This window comes from Balaenoptera physalus, assembly GCF_965194825.1.
Source record: "Balaenoptera physalus genome assembly, chromosome: 18".
NCBI classification, from domain to species: domain Eukaryota; kingdom Metazoa; phylum Chordata; class Mammalia; order Artiodactyla; family Balaenopteridae; genus Balaenoptera; species Balaenoptera physalus.
The window spans coordinates 78,199,655-78,211,974 of NC_138899.1; the positions used below are offsets into that span (position 1 = coordinate 78,199,655).

At 44.0% G+C, this 12,320-nt stretch overlaps 1 protein-coding gene and 1 long non-coding RNA gene across 4 annotated transcripts in view; one reads left to right on the top strand and one right to left on the bottom strand.

Moving 5' to 3' along the window:
- Positions 1 to 12,320, bottom strand: part of LOC309647806 (phospholipid-transporting ATPase IB) — a 546,353-nt gene that overhangs the window by 373,550 nt on the left and 160,483 nt on the right. For all 3 annotated transcript variants that reach the window (XM_082435527.1, XM_082435526.1, XM_082435525.1), the window contains exons 19-23: positions 10,742 to 10,791; positions 9,692 to 9,761; positions 7,997 to 8,081; positions 6,797 to 6,936; positions 5,456 to 5,594 (exon numbers count right to left, since the gene is read on the bottom strand). In XM_082435527.1, coding sequence (XP_082291653.1) covers positions 5,456 to 5,594; positions 6,797 to 6,936; positions 7,997 to 8,081; positions 9,692 to 9,761; positions 10,742 to 10,791 — 484 coding nt within the window. The remainder of the gene's footprint in view (positions 1 to 5,455; positions 5,595 to 6,796; positions 6,937 to 7,996; positions 8,082 to 9,691; positions 9,762 to 10,741; positions 10,792 to 12,320) is intronic.
- Positions 1 to 12,320, top strand: part of LOC309647915 — a 256,908-nt gene that overhangs the window by 226,144 nt on the left and 18,444 nt on the right. The gene's annotated exons all lie outside the window — the stretch shown is intronic.

Below are 12,320 nucleotides of genomic sequence, written 5' to 3' on the forward strand. Positions count from 1 at the left end.
ATGGAGGGAGGATAAGTGATGGATGGAGGGAGAATAGATGGATGGGAGGATAGACGGATGGACAGATGATAGATAAATGAGAGAGCGAGCGAATACTAAAGACAGCCAACAGCACCAAACACCTCTAAAGGGAAATGTTGCCAGTTTAAACTGTAAGAGTCAACAATCATAGACATCCCAACTCTGGAGGTGGTGAAATATGAAAACAACGTGTCTTAGAATGGATGAAATTTAGTACCCTTCCCCAGGGTTTTCTAACTCAAATTTCAGATAGGGTTTTCGTGAAAGCTTCATGAATCTGTTTAAAAGGAGCCCTGCACCAGGAGCGATTGGCCCTGAGACCCAGCATGAACTAGCTTGGTCAATAAGTGCAGCATGACCTTGTAAACTCTGAATGTCCCCCGGCGCTCTAAGACCGTTGACACGTGAAGACCAAAGACAGCGTAGGGAAAGCACTCCCAGCACAGTGCCCGGGTTTCAGCACTCTTCTCCTTATTTCATGGAGAAGTAGAACTACTAGACACTTGATCTGCTTCCCAAATACCTTCTGGGTACCCTAATGTGCACACAGAATGCACTAAAATGTACAGAATATCCAATCCATATTGTGGGAGACAGACCAATAATGGTTCATATCACAGAAGGTATGAGGAATATGGGACTAGAACACAGGCTTACAATCCTCCTGGATCTGGAGCATGACCTTGGGCTGCTCACAGCCGTCACCAGTGGTCTGACGTGGACAAGTCTAACACCATGTCTAGACATCTACGCTGCATCCTCAACAGACGCCCTAACTCAGTAGTGCATATACACAATGGAATATTACTCAGCCATAAAAAAGAATGAAATAATGCCATCTGCAGCAACATGGATGGACCTAGAGATTATCATACTAAGTGAAGTAAGTCAGACAGAGAAAACAAAGACCAAATGATATCGCTTATACGTGGAATCTAAAATATGACACAAATGAACTTACTTACAAAACAGAAACAGACTCACAGACATAGAAAACAAACTTATGGTCACCAAAGGGGAAAGGGAGGAGGGATAAATTAGGAATTTGGGATTAGCAGATACACACTATATATATAGTGCTATGTATAAAATAAACAACAAGGTCCTACTGTATAGAACAGAGAACTATAGTCAAAATCTTATAATAAACCATAATGGAAAAGAACATGAAAAAAATATGTACATATAACTGAATCACTTTGCTGTACACCTGACACTAACACAATATTGTAAAATTAACAATACTTCAATTAAAAAATAAGATAAAATAAAGAATAGAATTTTTTTAACATCTTTATTAGAGTATAATTGTTTTACAATGGTGTGTTAGTTTCTGCAGTATAAGAAAGTGTGTCAGCTATACGGATACATATATCCCCATATCCCCTCCCTCTTGTGCCTCCCTCCCACTTTCCCTATTCCACCGCTCTATGTGGACACACAGCATCGAGCTGATCTCCCTGTGCTATGCGGCTGCTTCCCACTAGCTATCTACTTTACATTTGGTAGTGTATATATGTCAATGTTACTCTCTCACTTCGTCCCAGCTTACCCTTCCCCCTCCCCGTGTCCTCAAGTCCATTCTCTACATCTGGGTCTTTATTCCTGTCCTGCCCCTAGGTTCTTCAGAACCATTTTTTTTAAATTCCATATATATGTGTTAGCATATGGTATTTGTTTTTCTCTTTCTGACTTACTTCACCCTGTATGACAGACTCTAGGTCCATCCACCTCACTACAAATAACTCAATTTTGTTTCTTTCAATGGCTGAGTAATATTCCATTGTATATATGTGCCACATCTTCTTTATCCATTCATCTGTTGATGGACACTTAGGTTGCTTCCATGTTCTGGCTATTGTAAATAGAGCTGCAATGAACATTGTGGTACATGACTCTTTTTGAATTATGGTTTTCTCAGGGTATATACCCAGTAGTAGGATTACTGGGTCATATGGTAGTTCTATTTTTAGTTTTTTAAGGAACCTCCATAGTGGCTCTATCGATTTACATTCCCACCAGCAGTGCAAGAGGGTTCCCTTTTCTCCACACCCTCTCCAGCATTTATTGCTTGTAGATTTTTTGGTGATGGCCATTCTGACTGGTGTGAGGTGATACCTCATTGTGGTTTTGATTTGCATTTCTCTAATGATTAGTGATGTTGAGCAACTTTTCATGTGTTTGTTGGCAATCTATATATCTTCTTTGGAGAAATGCCTATTAAGGTCTTCTGCCCATTTTTGGATTGGGTTGTTTTTTTGATATTGAGCTGCATGAGCTACTTGTATATTTTGGAGATTAATCCTATGTCAGTTGCTTTGTTTGCAAATATTTTCTCCCATTCTGAGGGTTATCTTTTTGTCTTTTGTATGGTTTCCTTTGCTGTGCAAAAGCTTTTAAGTTTCATTAGGTCCCATTTGTTTATTTTTGTTTTTATTTCTGTTGCTCTAGGAGGTGGGTCAAAAAGGATCTTGCTGTGATTTATGTCAGAGTGTTCTGCCTATGTTTTCCTCTAAGAGTTTTATAGTGTCTGGCCTTACGTTTAGGTCTTTAATCCATTTTAAGTTTATTTTTGTGTATGGTTTTAGGGAGTGTTCTAATTTCATTCTTGTACGTGTAAGCTGTCCAGTTTTCCCAGCACCACATATTGAAGAGGCTGTCTTTTCTCCACTGTATACTCTTGCCTCCTTTATCAAAGATAAGGTGCCCATAAGTGTGTGGGTTTATCTCCGGGTTTTCTATCCTGTTCCATGGATCTATATTTCTGTCTTTGTGCCCATACCATACTGTCTTGATTACTGTAGCTTTGCAGTATAATCTGGAGTGAGGGAGCCTGATTCCTCCAGCTCCGTTTTTCTTTCTCCAGATTGCTTTGGCTATTCGGGGTCTTTTGTGTTTCCATACAAATTGTGAAATTTTTTGTTCTAGTTCTGTGAAAAATGCCATTGGTAGTTTGATAGGGATTGCACTGAATCTCTAGATTGCTTTGGGTAGTATATTCATTTTCAGAATGTTGATTCTTCCAATCCAAGAACATGGTATATCTCTCCATCTGTTTGTATCGTCTTTAATTTCTTTCATCAGTGTCTTATAGTTTTCTGCATACAGGTCTTTTACCTCCTTAGGTAGGTTTATTCCTAGGTATTTTATTCTTTTTTTTGCAGTGGTAAATGGGAGTGTTTCCTTAATTTCTCCTTCAGATTTTTCATTGTTAGTGTATAGGAATGCAAGAGATTTCTGTGCTTTAATTTTGTATCCTGCTACTTTACCAAATTCACTGATTAGCTCTAGTAGTCTTCTGGTAGAATCTTTAGGATTTTCTGTGTATAATAATATCATGTCATCTGCAAACAGTGACAGTTTTACTTCTTCTTTTCCGATTTGGATTAGAATGTTTTTTAAAAGGTCAATTTAAAAATATCTAATGGATATTAGTGCTTCTGAAACCAAAACTACAAACACTGCTACACCTTCTTTGAAAAAAGCACAAAATAATATAGCTGTTAATGGAAAAAGCTGGACAGGTATCAATCACCTTGTGAGGTTCAGACAAGCCTCACTCCAGCAACAACTAACACCTTCCTTCGGGAATAAGAAGCCATTTGTGTTTTCTGGGTTGATTTTGGGAACTCTGCTTTCACTTGTGTTTACCTAAACTTGGCTAGACCCTGACAGATGCAGGCGTGACACAAGGACAGGAGGACAGGGGCGGGGCAGGTGCAGCATCTCTGCTCTCATGCTTTCTGTGCCCTCTGTGAACAGGAGCCGTGGATCAATAGCAGGTGTTTTAGACCAAATTTACATGGGAAATACCTGAAGGGCTGATGTATATACATAGAAAGAGACATTCCACCAAAAGCAAACGTATTATCCTTCATCTATAAAAATGTTGCTGACATCACCAAAGGGCTGTAAGCAATGGGTTTTTATTATCTAGTAGTAGTGACGGGTCTACACAGAAACATCACCACATTTTTCTCCAAAAATATGTGTTTAGGAAACAACAAGTACAACATCTACATCTAATCCTTCAGAGACTGTTTGTGAATCACGTGTCAGTCTCTGGAGACTTTAATCTCACTTGTGTGGGAGTCCAAAAGGACTACAGCCTTGATAAGAAATGATTAAGTGGCTTTTTTGTCTAATAAAAAAAAAAAAAAAGAGGAAATCCACCCCAGACAGTAGGCATTGTCTATAACTGAGGTTCTCTGAGTCGGGGCTGATACAAAAGAGAAGATTGAAGGAAAGGGGCTCCATTGGAACCAGTTGATCGCATTCCAAGGAGACTCCTCTGAATAGGACACCAGTCACTCAACTTCAGATGTTCTTTCTGTATGTTTCTTCCTGCAGTGAGCTGTGACATGGACTCTATTCACATCAACGCATGAGAAGTCATGTAGCCCTTATTCATTTTATCACCTATGCACCAGAGCTTGTGACACAAGGGTGACAGAAGTCCTAGATAATTTTAAAGCAATTCAAACAATCAAAATTAGATTTTTTGGGACTTCCCTGGTGGTGCAGTGGTTAAGAATCCGCCTGCCAATGCAGGAGACACGGGTTCGAGTCCTGGTCCGGGAAGATCCCACACACCGCAGAGCAACTAAGCCCGTGAGCCACAGCTACTGAGCCTGTGGCTCTGGAGCCCACAAGCCACAATTACTGAGCCTGTGTGTTGCCACTACTGAAGCCCGCGTGCCTGGAGCCCATGCTCCGCAACAAGAGAAGCCACCGCAATGAGAAGCCCATGCAGCGCAATGAGGAGTAGCCCCCACTCACCGCAACTAGAGAAAGCCCGCGCGCAGCAACGAAGACCCAACGCAACCAAAAATAAATATAAAATAATAAATAAATTTTTTTAAAAAAAATTAGATTTTTTTTTTTAATTAGTAGTTTCACAAGTCCTTTCCAAACTAAAAACGTGCTGCTTTAACACTCATGAAGTAATCTGGGCTTGAATTCCCTTTTTTCAATTTTCATTTCTGCGATGCTTAGCAGGCAGAGGTTGCCAACCCAGATGGGGAAGGGAAAGGTTCAAGCCTGTTAGAAAAACCTATGAATTGGTAAAAATCATTATAATGGCTATAACTATATAAAATAATAATGCACATTTAAACTTAGTGAAAACATGCTTAGTCTCAGACTAAATTTTTGTGAAGAAAGCAATAAGAAAATCAAACTCTCATCAACTCTTGAATTCTCTGGCCTCTGTAAGTATGTTTAATACTTTTCAGGAAGGTGGCATAGTTCTACTGTTTATAACGGGCAGATAATGCTCATAAGAGCATCTTAAACTTTCCTCGGTCTTGTGAATGAAGAATTCTATAAAGCACTTCTGTCGACGCATCTGAGAAGCCCTTAGGCACCTCTATAAGACGGTTCAAAAACGTAATACAAAAATCAGCACTGGGAAATTATTCCTTAAATGAATTACCTATGTTAATTGCAGTTTCTTGTTTGTCGCCTGTCAACACCCATATTTTAATTTCTGCCTTCAACAGAGTTGCTATGGTTTCTGGCACGCCTGCCTGAAGACGATCTTCTATGGCTGTGGCGCCAAGCAGCAGCAGATTCTAAATTAAAAAACAGCTTCCATTAAAGATGGGGACACACGTAAGAGCAGCATGAATGACGAAACTCTTGACAAAAGAAAGGCAGTCAAAGTGTTCTGAGACAATTACCTTATTTCCTCCCCATTAAACCTTTGTCTGCAGATAATTAATGACAGTCACATGTGTGGCATCTCAAAACCATCCACAGGGCTAGAACCCCACCACGCACATGGGCCAGCACATGCCATCTACTTCTGGGTACAAGGGCACCTTGGGATAGAAACCACCTGGCAGCAGAGCACATGGGCGAGTTATCCTAATACTAACAGGACTGAGGTTTCTCTCTCACTCCACTCATGAGTCAAGGGCTGTGGTACAGTTAACACGTGAGAAAAAAATCATTCTGTGACCAAAAAGGCCAACTACCTCCCGAGTGCCCACCTCTGGCCTGGGGACGCACAGACATCGCACCTATTTAATTGCTTTATGATTCTCAAAGTAATTTTGGAATTTCCAGGGAAGCAGGGTAAATGAACATTTGATTTCACTTCCATCCATACCCAAATTCCATTAAAATGACAAACAAGGGGAAAAAAGCAAAGGGGAATTTTAAAAAAATAAATTAAGGAATGAGAAAAGCAAGCAGGCAATGACTTCAAAGCTACTGAAACTGGAAGATGGATGGACCAGTGGTTGCTGACATGAAACGGAAAAAGCTGAAATCCAGCTCCCAGATTCGAGGGACGCAATCTGTGGGAAGCTACCTCATGTCTTGGGAGAAACTGAAATAACAACAAAATCACGTAGGCAGCATGGAGCGGCAATGGCAAAGCTCAAACAGTATTAGGACAGGAAGTGTGAAAACATTTAGTAGGTACGATGTCCAGCCAGCCTAGGCACTCTGACTGCTCAGGAAACTCAACAGGACCAGCTAAGGTCGTTAAACCTCATCTTAGGCAAACCCAGAAAGTCGCCAGTGCTGTTTCTGACCTGATACTTCTTAAGACATGAATGCTTAGCAGAGGGTGGCTAGACCTTTCTGAGAGCTCATAAAAGCTGAGTGTTTCTTAAAGCAAAGAAACGATTAAAAGCTAATGGTGAGTTAAGATGCTTACAAGATCAGAGAACATCACTATACAGCCAAAAGATTTCTGCACCAAAACTTTTTTGCTCATTAGGTGTCACTGGGCATGTAATGTAACGCATCTACCACGTGCAATTACCTTCTCGATGATCTCGTAACACTCTTCCAGCCGCTGAGCTCTGTCCTTCAAGATGGTGCTGGCTTCTTGGTAGACTTTGAGCCACTCCGCATAATCACTCTCAGAGAGGTCGGCGTAAGCCACACAGAGGGTCCGCAAGCCTGCAAAACAGTCCCGGCGTCTCCCAGTGAGGCCCCTAGGGACGGGCAAGCAGGGTGCCTTACCCCCAGGGGACACCGCGAGTGCAGAAAATGAGAGAGACCATCCGCTTTATAGGTCACTCTAAGTCAACATGCACACACTCAAAAAGAATTGAAAAGCAACCTTATTTTAATATAAACCACCGCTTCTATAGATGTTGACAGAACAGGAGAAGCCATGAGACTGAACTCCTCACAGCAGAGAAGGACAGAAGCCGTGCTTGACCCTCAGACACATGAGCAGGGACCAGCCAGGAGGCAAGATGGGAAGTGTGTTTCAAGACAGCAATAAAGGTCCAGTGTGCTACCACGTGAAAGACACAGGCTTTCAAGCAGCCATGCTTGTGTGTGCGTGTGTGTCCCTGTGTGCGTGTGTGTTCCTATGTGTGCATATGTGTGTTCCCTGGTAGGCATGTGTGTTCTTGTGTGCATATGTGTTCCTATGTGTGCACGTGTGTTCTCTGGTGTACATGCGTGTGCCTGTGTGTGCACAGACGTGGATACATGCGGCCACAGAGGCTAAGGAAGGCAATGAGGCAGCAGCCGGCACTCAAGCTCTCACCACATCCACGTGCAGGGGAGCCTGAAGTGAGTGTTGTTTAAATCCCTTCTGAGAACCCCCTTCCTGTTCTCCATGGGTTCAGTGGATTATTCTGGCCTGAAGTCAAGGGTAAGCCAGTGTCATAAGGGAAACGAGAGAGGGCCTGGGAAATAAGGTGAGTTTTCCGAGAAAGGAGTGCAAAACTGGAGGGCGGATCTGCACAGCGTCGTGGGCTGGCCTGCCTCACCCCCGTCCCTCTGGTTAAGAGTTAGCGGATGATATTTCGGTCGGTCTCCAGCCACGACTCTCGTCACTGCCACCGGCACAGAGGGTGGGGACGAGGTTGGCACTAGAAAACGACCCGCCTTTGAAGCAAGCCAAGTGCTGCACAAAAATGACACGTGAACATGAAGGCTCACCCGAGTGCCCCCTGAAAGCACAACTCCAAGGGCAGAAATAACACTTCCAAACTCCACTCACCTTCCGTGGCAAAATACTCCAGATGGCAGAGTGTTTCCTCCATGTATTTTGAATCTTTAGAAAGCCTCTCAAAAATCACATTATCCTGTAAAATAGGGAAACGCTGTGACTGGCAAACCTTAGGTCAGCTGACGCTCTAGCACTGCAAGCCCAGCTCTGTTTTCGTGGGGTTGACCCAGCGCACACCTGGGTGGGCGAGGGGAAACACAGTTCTTGGCGGGATTCCGTCATGAGCTTTGGAAAACAAACTGGGGGTGGGTATGTGTCCACACACACACGCCGGGGAGGACCCTGGGTGTCAGGAGAATGAATAATCAGGGACACGACGGGGCCGACGTTCACCTAGGTTTGCAAAGCTCACACCAGACTTTGTTAACACCCTTTGCAGAAGTGGGAAGCGTAAAACACACACCCTAAATTGTTCAAGTGTACTCTCCCTTCCTGATGCTGCAGGAGCTCCCACCCAGGGAGGGCACGACCCACCCTGCACAGAACCGGGTTCAGCCGAGAACACGCGGTGTGGACAGTTCATCACCTGGGGACTATTTCCATGACCCACAAGCAGGGCTGGAGGACTGCAGGCTACGGACCCTGCATCGAATATGTGATAAATGGCAGTTCTAGGCCCCCCCAAATCTAAGAAATTTAGTCTGGTTTGGGGGAGGCAGGTTTGAGGAAAATTAAAACCTATAAAAAATTAAATGCACCCCTGCAGCATTTCCTGTTGACCCTGGTCTGTGGTTGCCCCCCTTCCTCTGTACCTCACACCGACCCCTTCTGGCCTTTCTGTGGTTCTCAGAACACAATGGCAAATAAACAACCAAAAAGGTAAGAAAGAGTATCGTGTGAGAACAGAACCTAACATAATTATCTAATCTTTCCCAATCTAATCCCATATAATCTGGACCTTGGTGAGTCCAGATCGGATGCCTTAGAATTCACACACATTACTCACTTTTTAAAAAGCTCTGATCACTCTCCTCAAATACTTCGTCCCACAATTGGTAAAGACGAGTAAGATTTCCAACGAATCACTGATCCTAGTGTAGCCTCGTATTTCCCGACACAGTCTCAGAAAATGAGCTTAATAAGTCTTTCCCTCAACACATAAGACCACGGTTTGACGGAATGTAGTTTTGTAGGTCAGGCTCATAAACAGTAGCACCTTTCCTTGAAGATTTAGATCCGACGACCAGGAGGCAGACAGGGCAAAAAGCCTGACGTAGGAAATGACCGGAGGGGGCAGTAATAATAGACCACAAATGGACACTACCTCAATCCCGCCACCCAGCCTCTGTAGTGAATAAAAACTAAACCACGAATACTGAGAATAGCTGCTACAGAAAAAGAAACACATCAGAGTCCTTAAAAGATCATAGGTCGATACAACTGACTCAATCTTCCAAAGTCACCACACGAGGATAGAAAACAGGAATCAGAATTCACACTAAGGATTCTGCAGGACACGGCCAGCTACTGTCTCTGAAACCAACTACCGATGAACAGTAAGCTTTCCACTGACCTCTTTGCCACGCTGGCTTGAACCCCCACCATCTTCAGGGGGCTTTTACTACTAAGTCAGCGTCGGGCTGACTGAAAGAGCCTTTCAACCCTGGGCGACCATCAAGGATGCTGAGAACAGCAGTTAGGGAAGCAGCAGGGGTCCCTGACGTGCAGACCTCAGCCAGTACTTACAGCCCCTTTACAATAGAGTCGAAGCTGTCCTGAAGGGGTTCGCACAATTACAGACATTCTTTTTCTGTCGCTGTAGGGTAAAAACAAAAAGGAAAGAAAACTGTCATTGGTCTGTTTTATAGGACCACATCCTGTGATTAAACACCAAACAACCCAAAAGGTGGTCTGGCTGGCCCCCAAACGGCCAAGCTCCGTCTTCCCTACCTTTGTCCTCAAAGTCAGACTTTAATTGTGCATCTCCTACTCTTTTGCATAAACCTATTCCTTTCCCTGCCGTGGAAACTCACTAGCACAGCTCTTGATAGAAGAAGAGACAGAAATGTAGAACTTGAGCGCTTTACTCTGTGTCTAATTTGCTCCTGACAATACTGTGTCCACGTACGTTTATTTCACAGCTCAAAGATGTTCAGTTACCTGCCCAGTAAGTAGCGAAGTGCAAGATTCAGTATAAACCCACTTCACTCAAAAGCATCTCATCGTATCTTCTTTTGACTGAAGTGGAAAGAAATGATGAATTCCGAGGACCTCCCGATTTAGCGCTGAGGTCCCTTGATGGCTCCCTCCCCAGCCGCAGCCCCAAGCACATGCACAGGCACCTCCTTCCTCATCTTTCAAAGGGACCCGCCCTCAGTCACTGACTCATTTCTCGCCCATCTATATATATACAGGCAGTCCCCCCATACGAATGAGTTCCCTTCTGAGAGAGCGCACTCCTAAGTCCGACAAAGTTAGCCTAGGTACCTGACTAACACGATCTATCTATCTAGTACCACACTGTAATAGGTTTATCATACTTTTCACGCAAGTAATACATAAAAAACAAACACAAAAAATAAAACATTTTTTATCTTACAGACACATGAACTAACTTACTGGACATGCGAATGCACGTTTGTGTCTTTGAAAGTTCGCAACTTGAAGTTTGTATGTAGGGGACTTACTGTGTGTATATGTAGATAGATAGATAGATTAGATAGATAGATAGATAGATAGATAGATAGATAGATAGATAGGGAGAGTTTATTTCAAGTGCACAAAAGAGAAACATACCTAGAAAACTCCAGGACATTAAGGATTCCAAATGTCTCCTCCTGTCCCATCTAGAGGAAGAAAAACAGGCTCTTACCTGAAGTGCAAAGTATTAAAATCTCAAAAAATCTCAAAACAACCAGCTCCCCAATCATAAACCTCTCTATACACGCCTCTCCCCAATCACTCCCCCTCCTCTCCCTCCCCTCCTGTTCCTTCCGTCTCTCCCTCTCCCTCCATCCATCCATCCATCCCCCTGCAGACCCCCTTCCACCAAGTACTGTCTTCCCCGTCAGTCTGGTGGGACCATAGCTCCCCCTTCTGGTGGAAGCGTCTCCTTTTCCTCCAGCGGGAGTGGCTGTCACAGTCGCTGATGACAGAGTAACTTCCAAGACATACAAATAAAGGACACAAGCTACACAGGTCCATCCGAAACCTGGGGCCAGTTATGCTTCCGAATCCAGAATTTTACACATCTCGCAGAAGTATGTGCACACACCATATGCCACTACCTCCCCAGGGGGCCCAGGCACTACACCCTGTGATACAACACACTGATTTTCTGCAGCAAGATGCACTGGGAAGTCACACCGTCCCCTCCACAATGCCCCGCCCCTTCGCTTCCCAAAACACAATGAATGGGCCCCTTAGCCCAGCCCCCGTCAGCCTTCACCCCCTTCTCTCTGCAACCCCCAGTCCCCTTTCCCCTCAGCCTGGCCCAGCTTTGCCAGGTCCCCGTCCAGAGAGTCACCGCTGCGACCCCCTCGGCGCCAGTGCCGTGACCACCAGGAGCCCACCGCCTCTGCACCGATGTCATATCAACACCCTCACGGCCCCCATAGACTGAATGATGATCAGTAAAGCCACTTCTTTTTTTTTTTTTTTAGAGTACGCACTTTGGCATCTGATTTTTTTTTTCTTAAGTCTTTATTGAATTTGTTACAATATTGCTTCTTTTTTTTTATGTTTTGGTTTCTTTTTTTTTTTTTTTGGCTGTGAGGCATGTGGGATCTTAGCTCCCTGACCAGGTATCGAACCTGCTCACCCTGCACTGGAGGCAAAGTCTTAACCACTGGACTGCCAGGGAAGTCCCAAGCCACTTCTTGTAAATAGCGGGTAACCACCTGGAGGACTTGTGGGTTGAGAATTCCCCAGTATTCACAGCTGAAGAGGGCTTGTAAAGTTACTGTTACTTATAAATCTTATCTAATCACATGGTCTATTTACTCCACCGCCCCTCCTGATCCCCGTGGCTGCACTGCAGAGAAATACAGCAGCACCCATACACCTGCAACCTGGCCGTGAAGGCTAAAATCTCCTCAAACTGGAGGTGAAGACGACACCACTGGTGAGAAGCTTCCGTGAAGGAAACTCTATATTGTCAGTACATTGTCCCAACGTGTAGCGATTGTACGCTTCCCTGAGCTATATTCCCTGTGTTGGCTGAAATCAAGTACAAATAAACATGCTCTGATCTCTGTACTCCATAAAAAAGAAACCGAAAATGTCAAGAAATGGGCACTCTGTACACGGTATGATATTTTTTAGGTTTTGCACGTAAGTAAAAGAAAGAACAGACTGCCGCCAGGTCAGGAACAAC